Source organism: Chenopodium album, chromosome 5 (genome assembly GCF_948465745.1).
Source record: "Chenopodium album chromosome 5, dcCheAlbu1.1, whole genome shotgun sequence".
NCBI classification, from domain to species: Eukaryota; Viridiplantae; Streptophyta; class Magnoliopsida; order Caryophyllales; family Amaranthaceae; genus Chenopodium; species Chenopodium album.
Genome location: NC_137838.1, coordinates 68,665,215 through 68,672,890, shown reverse-complemented (window position 1 = coordinate 68,672,890; position 7,676 = coordinate 68,665,215). Strand labels below are relative to the sequence as shown.

The following is a 7,676-nucleotide window of genomic DNA, read 5'->3' as shown; positions in this document are numbered from 1 at the left end:
TTCAGTGCCTAACTTGCCTGATTTGTTTATACATTGAATCATGTTCATGTCAAAAAATTTCATTAGTTTATTTGTTCCGATTGTATACTGCTTATACACATCAGATTTTGAGGTATTGGTGACTTATGAATTTCAAATTGTGTGGTTTGAGTAAAAATCTTGTTCTTGATCTAAACTGCTCTATCGTTAAAACATTGAGCATTGTGTGTGTGTGTGACTGTGTGTGTCTCATTTGTTGATAATCTTGCTGATTTAGTATGGCTTTGCTGGATTGTGTGTGTGTGACTTTAGTAGAACATTCTGCACTTATTGTTACTTTATCATCACTTCCATTGGCCTTCCAACTAGCACATTAATATCTTTCTTTTTTGGCGAATGTTGTATAGTTTTAAATTCTTACTGCTGTTCTTTCAACACTTGCATAGAGCTTACAAGTTCTTTACTTGCGAAGACTAGAGAACCTAAGCTAGTGGCGTGCTGTGAGGTTCAATCGTTGTGCATGAATATGGACACAAATGGCCTGAGATCTTACCTGATTAAGCTACACTACATGGAAATATATAATATGCATGATGAGATTTCTGATTCTCTTCAGTTGTCACCAGATCCAGCAAAGCTTGTTTTTAATGTGATTCAAAGTTTTTACGAGTTGGTTGAGTCAGAAAGTACGCTTAGTGATGTCTGGTCTTAATTGTTTGAATTTCAGCTTCGTAATGTCTGCATTGTGTTTATTTTTGGGACTGTTGACCTAATATGAAACGGGTTTGTTTTTTTTGCAGTTGTGACAGCTGGGGAGGAATCTGAGGTGCTTGTTGGAATCAAATATGATGGTTTTTTTCAAACTTTTGTACTTTCCTCGGTTTCTTCACCTTTGGGTTGTTGGAGTTTGATTTACCCTGATTTGCTAAGTTGAAGCTAATTTTGATGTTTTTGGGTGGAAAGGATTGAATGTTTTTATGGGGTTTTAGCAAGTATTGTTAATTCAAAATGTGTAAAAGGAATTAATTCTTTGAGGTTTATTTGTTTACTCATGATTGATTGTTATTTGATTTGGGGTGTATGTCAGCTACATATTTTATTATATCTCGATTTGTCACTGTGTTTTCATGGTGTGTCTTGAAATATTTTGATGAATAATGTGGAAGACTGAACAAACAGTAGAACCATCCTCCTCCCGATGTGTTAATTTGTTTGTTTTCTTTTTATTACTCGACCCTCTGTTTTATTCAACTCTAAAGAGGCTGCTGACCTTGATATTGATACCATCCTTAGCCTTGCTCTTTCTGGTAATTGTTTATGTTCTTCATATAGGTTTGCACCTTTTATTGATTTTTGAGTTATAAAAGGCATTTTTTGTTCTGGGTTTTCTTCAAATTTGTATTTTCTGCCTTTAAAAGTTGGGTATTTGAATTGGCTACTCATTGTTTATTGTTGTGTGTATTGGGTGTTCGTAGGAGCATAAATTGTTATGTGTAATTGTTGAATCTTAGATAATCTTCGGAGTGGGACTTATATAGGATTATATTTGAAGCAGGAATTGAGGAATTTAGCATTTTATTTATAAAAATGGAGCTGATAATAATGAGCTAAATTCAGTTTATTACGGTGTACTGCTTGTGTTTGAGTATTGAAATTCTATGATTGAAAATGACTTATAATTGTGTGATTATTCTCTTATGGATTAGTGAATTGTATGAATTTTCTTATGGTTAAGCAGAATTTTCTTTTTTAATTTTCATGTACTTGAAGTATTTTTGACAAAGAAATACTTTAAGAAGCACAATGTTAGGGATTGGCTTCGTGTCATTGCTTCTAACAAGGACCGTAATGTGTACGAGTTGAGGTACTTCAATATTGATGTGCACGAGGATGAAGAAGAAGATTAGATTTAGAGGATCATCATTTAACTCTTATACTAGTATTAAACTTGTTTTATTATTGTTACAATGAGATTTTCTTTAGTGGTTCTTTTAAGTTTTAGTTATTAGTTGATTGTATATTAATTATATACTATATTTGTATAAAATATAAATATCTCTCATTAATAAATAAAACAGTGCAAAGCAATCCAGCATTTGCTGGATTTTTTTTTAATTAGATCACACACTATTTGTAACGGGCAAATTTTAGGTCCGTTACAAATAAGTAGGTATTCGTAACAGGCAAAACATGTTCCGTTACAAATAATGGGGTTATTCGTAACAGACAATTGGATGCCCGTTACAAATAGCCCCGTTATTCGTACCGGACATTTGGGTTCCCGTTACAAATAGCTATTGCTATCTGTAACGGCCGCATACGTAACGGTCGTTGCCCGTTACGGATGGGCTGTTTTTGCCCTTTACGGATAAGCTTTTTTCCACTAGTATAGGGAGCCGCCAACAAGTTTTTAAGGGACTTGTAAACCGTTCACGGATCATAAAAGGCAACCACGAATAAGAGACAACGAAGGCAACAACGATTGACTTGTGAAGGTTACACCCCATTCATAATCCATGAGATTACTAACTCCATATGGTTCGAAACCACGAAAGGAGGATCGGGGATGATGGTACGAAGTGAGTCATGGAGTCACATTCTCCCGTATTGGCCTCTACTTGATTCTTATAGTGAAAAGTGATTCCTGTGATCTCAAATGCATACAAACAAAATATTCAATTTGCTCCAAACTATTATTAAGCTAAATTGGTTGAATATTAATGCAACATATAATTCTAAAATATTGTGATCACTTGAATTAACAACAAGATTAAAAAGGAACCTAAACTCGTTGTCCAAATTATCTTATTAGTCGTGATTTTCAATTACATATTCCCTTTAACATGCAATATGGTGATCAAAAATAAAAATAGAATAAACATTAATATTGGAAGCAATTTAACCATAATACACTAGTAGAAAAAAAGCAAAGGGCACCCCTATATTGCCACCGGTTCAAGGCAAACCGGTGGAAAAAAGGCTAAGAATGAAGCAGCTTTAAATCGGGCTTGACATATGGCACCGGTTCAATGTGAACCAGTGGAAAAAATGTAAAGGCCACCGGTTTGAACCGGTGCCATTTCAAAAAAAAAATGTGCCCTTACCTTCTCCTTCATCTCTTTCTCTTTCATTTCCCTAGCTTCCCCGAGTTCCTTCACTGTTTCATCAGAGAAACGAACCCTCCCCCTTTTTCCCTCCACCACAGCCGCCACCTTCACCAGCCACCAACATTGTCGAAAACCACCGCTCTTAATTCTCCCCTACCCTGCCCTTCTCTTTCACCGGCCTCCACCAGCATTGTTCGAAAACAGCAGTTGTTCCCTCCACCAGCGCGCACCGCCTCCACCGCCGCGCTGCCTTCACTAGTGCGCACCACCGCTGCTACCTCCACCAGCGAGGGTCGTCCTCAATCTCTCCTCCCCTTAGCTTCTTCCACCTCCAACTAATTTAGGGTAATGTAGGGAATATTTCAAGCGTTAATCCCTAGCTTGAACCCCACTGTGATCATACACTAAAGTACGGTGGCGTCCAAAGGGAAAGAAGATAGAGCAAAAAGAGTCACCAACAAGTTTTTTAGGAACTTGTAAACCGTTCACGAGGTGAAGGTTACACCACTTAACGATCCAAGAGATCGTCAACTCCATAAGGTCTTGAACCAAATAGGGTTCAGGGATGAAGGTACAAATCAAACCTAAAAGAGATTGAACCTGCCCTAATAATAGGCCTCTACTTTATTCAGATCGTATTCATGCGCGCTTTCTGACTAACATACAATCAATAGGTTTAACCTAAACCTGTTTATCTATGTTGGTTGAATTTAAATGCACAAATAAACTATTATTGGCGATCACTTGAATTATAATCAAATTAACCCTAAACAACATTATTAATTATCTTATTAAGCGTGATTACAAGTACTAATTCCCTTTAAACATGCATAAAGGCGTGATCAAACAATAACAATAAATATATCAAGCAACATTACAATAATCATAATTAAAATAACAATAATTATAAAAATAATCATGAATCATGTTAAAGCATAATAATAGCAAGATTCTAGGCATGATACTAACAAGATTAATAACAAACCCTTGCATGTCACTAAGCATATAAAAATCAAAGCTTTATAACCCTAACATAATACTAACATGAATATTAGGAAAGAAAATAGGAAGCATCATACTTTTAATCATACTTGATTTAAGAAACTTATTCTTTACCCTAAACATGATAATAGGAAGATCAAAACGCCCTAACATGACACTAGGAATCATAATAACAACCTAGACATGATTTCTAAATCATAATATCAATAAATCAATTAAAGCACTTACTTGGATACCTCGTATCTCTTTCTAATAACAAAATACACACGTTAGTAACTTCAAGGAAAATAATAATAAAAACAATTAAATTAAATAATTGAAAAAAAGATTTGGGATGAAAAGAACCTTCTAGAAGAATCAGCAAAAGTCAATTTATCAATGCTAATTGAATTAGGAATGAAAAGAACCTTCTATAAGAATCTAGAAAACTAAAACCATTCCTAATTGCATTAGGAATGATAAATCCATATTAGGCCCTCCTCTAGATCATTGGGCCGCATATAAGGCTCAAACTAGGCCCAGTTTGGTAATTTGGCCATAACTTCCTCAATATTCATCGGAATTGGGCTTATAATATGTCGTTGGAAAGCTCTTTTCAAACCCTATCCAACTACACTACTGTTGGAACAATATCATGGACCAACCAAAATGGATTGGCTGTTTTCTTAAAATAGGTTTTCAAAAACAAAGAGAAGAGAAAAGAAATTAATACTTTCCGCAACACTAAACTTTCCACACTTTCACTTCATTTGATTATGATTCGACGCGAAAGGTACTCATCACTGGGTTTGGTTTTGGGGAGACACAAATGGGTGTCTACAGAAGCCCCCACTTTGACTGAGTTTGGAGAAACGCTAGTTTCGAAAACAAAAGTCAAAGTAGCAATAGGGACGGAGAATGATTTAGAACGTTCTGCGATCCTAAATCACTCTTGCAACGCCGATACCTGCAAACTAGCGTTAGTTTAACAGATAAAAGAGTTAAGAAACGCGTATCTTGCACCGTCGAGCACACGTCTCTGAAAGTAACCGATGTGATGCCGCTTTATTGTTTCGATGACCTCCTGCCAAGAGAATGCCATCCCGCTTGAAAACTGCTACGCTTGTAACTGCCTCCAATATCGAAGATTGCTTCGCTTGAAAGGATCCTCTTCCGCTTTGTGACCATCTTCCACGTCTAAAGGAACATGATGGAAGAAAACTTCGCTTGAAATCACCTTCGGTTGTTTTTTGACAACCTTCCACAATCTAGGGAACACTGCCGAAGATATCCTCGCTTGAAGCTATCCTCATTTGTTACGATAATTTTCCAAAGGAAATTACCGAAGATCTCCGCTTGTCGATCTTTAAAAGTTTGCTTGAACTTTGCTTCCGCTACGCCTGTACGTCGGCGCTTTTGCTGCTTGAACCTGTATGTCGGTGCCTTTTTTGCTGAATGAACCAATATGTCGGTGCCTTTTGCGAATGAACCAGTATGTCGGTGCCTTTTGCGATGAGCCAATGCTTAGGCGCTTTAAGCTAAGTGAGACGATCTTTCATCAGGTCGATCACTTTGTGTAATCAAGCCGATTACTAAAAATCGTGTCAAATTGCTTAGAGGGGCTAACTGGCGTACCAAGGAACCTTAAACATATTGCAAAAGGTTAGAACAACCGTACTGAGTGGCTGAACGTTCTGGCGCCGCTAAAATAATGTCAGCGTCACTTAACTGGCTGTAGCGCCAGACGCTAGAGCTAGCGCCAGGCGCTAAAGCCTATATGCTGACGCCAAGGTCTGACGCTTGGCGCTAGAGTCGGGTTTTCCTTAAATACCCTTCTCTTCTTCAATTTCGCTGCTGCTCGTCGCGTTTTTTGCTCGAAAATTTCCAGAACACGAATTCACTCGTTCTTGCTCGTTTCTCAACCAAATTCGCTCAAATTTGTTGCAAATCAAAGATCATTTCATCCATTTTCCCTATCTATGTAAGTTTTCTTCCAACTCACACCGGTTTTAATAAATTTTGCATGTGTTTATTCCCGAATTTCTTGAAAATTCGAAACTTAGAATGCTCAATTCTCTTTGTTTGTCAAATTTTATGCCATGAAATTGCTTGATTATGTTTATATATTGCCTTGGGAGTAATTTGAGACTTGTTTGACTTAATTTGGTGAAGAAATGAACAAATTGCCATTGTTGGACCTCTTAAGGTCGGGAATACAATGTGGCTTGTTCTTAATGTTTTTGCTAGCAATTCTTGTCAAATTTGTCACAATAATTACAATAGTATTGCAAGAAATTGTTTGATTGCTTGAAAAATACCGTTATGCTCAATTTGAATTTGTGCTCTGTTTTAGTACTACGTACTCGGTTTTTGCGAACATAGTATCATGCGGCTAGGCGAACCTTAGATACTATAGAACCTTAATTTATGATAATTCTGCACAATGTAGCATGGCTAGACAGCGAGGTTCCGGTTCACGGTCCCGAGACGTTCGACGGGAGCATGAGCCCGTGGAGGACGATGCCGAGCCGTCCACTTCGCTGGTCGAATCCCTGAGTGGGATGAGCGGGCGTTGTACTTTTCCCTCATCCATCACATTCCTGAGAGGGTGAGACGGGGCATCACAGTTGGGAGGACGCGTTGTCATGGTTCCGGCTGCGACAGCTTGGCCGATCTATACAAGATGTACATTGCCATGGATGATTAGACGAGACTTCTATGGGAGTCTTTCGGTCTTATTGCGCTGTTCGAGACCTCCGAGGCAATGGTTGCCTCCAGCGGGGGTCACCATGTAGTTCGTGCTCTGGTGGAGTTCTTTTGGGACACCACCAACACTTTCCACTTTCCCTAGGGTGAGATGATGGTCACTCCTACCGACTTCAGTCTCATCACAGGACTAGAGTTTAGCTCCGTTCCACTGCCGTTCGACAGCGGGATTGATGTCTATTCCCCCGAGGTCGAGGAGTTGTTGGGTTCGATTGCTATTCGGGCTTGAGCTGAGGTAGAGTCGACTCAGTTCAGCGCTAGGGGGATTCGCCGCTCGACTCTAGCAGCGGCTCTTGACGATGGTGCGACTACCCGAGAGCAGCGGGTGCGCATCTTTGCACTCATCTTGCTGTCAGGGACGTTCTCCCCTGACAAGGGTAGTAGGGCGCTGCTTTACTACCTTCCTGTCGTCCGCGATCTACACCGGATCGGGACTTATGACTGGGCCAGCCTAGCCTATGCTGATTTCATTCGAGCGCTGCGGGACTCGTGTAGACATCGGTCCTTTGGGTCAAATGTTGCTTTGTCCGGATTTTGGAGGGTCGTAGAGGTAAACCTTATTCCCTATAAAGTTTAGCTCTACATTTTAGTTAGCATTTACTGATAACTTTAGCTTCTTGTAGATCTGGTTCTACGAGTACTTCCCCTCAGCTGTGCCGGCGAGACCATCGCTGCGCAGGCTTCCAGTTAGCGCTTCCTGGGGCAGCCGCCGTGTGGGGATGTCCACTGCATATGTCCGAGATTGGATCATCTCGGTATGATTCTTTTCCTATTTGACATTTTGTGATGCCTTAGATAGATTCTTGCCTGATTGACGCTCTTTGCAGGAGCCTGAGGTGTTGT

General features: G+C 39.3%; 1 protein-coding gene across 1 annotated transcript; it reads left to right on the top strand.

Moving 5' to 3' along the window:
- Nucleotides 1-460: 460 nt before the first annotated feature.
- Nucleotides 461-2,051, top strand: LOC145630918 (uncharacterized). The gene is made up of 3 exons (XM_081683039.1): nucleotides 461-665; nucleotides 780-830; nucleotides 1,750-2,051. Exons 1-3 carry the CDS (start codon nucleotides 500-502, stop codon nucleotides 1,884-1,886), a joined length of 354 nt encoding a protein of 117 aa, XP_081539165.1. The 5' UTR covers nucleotides 461-499; the 3' UTR covers nucleotides 1,887-2,051.
- Nucleotides 2,052-7,676: the final 5,625 nt, after the last annotated feature.

What these genes read in the sequence shown, in the direction of transcription:
- LOC145630918 (XM_081683039.1), top strand. Translation starts at nt 500, where the DNA reads ATGAATATGGACACAAATGGCCTGAGATCTTACCTGATTAAGCTACAC. An exon ending in CGAGTTGGTTGAGTCAGAAA is followed by an intron (nt 666 to 779) that starts GTACGCTTAGTG and finishes TTTTTTTTGCAG; the next exon opens with TTGTGACAGCTGGGGAGGAA. An exon ending in TGTTGGAATCAAATATGATG is followed by an intron (nt 831 to 1,749) that starts GTTTTTTTCAAA and finishes ATGTACTTGAAG; the next exon opens with TATTTTTGACAAAGAAATAC.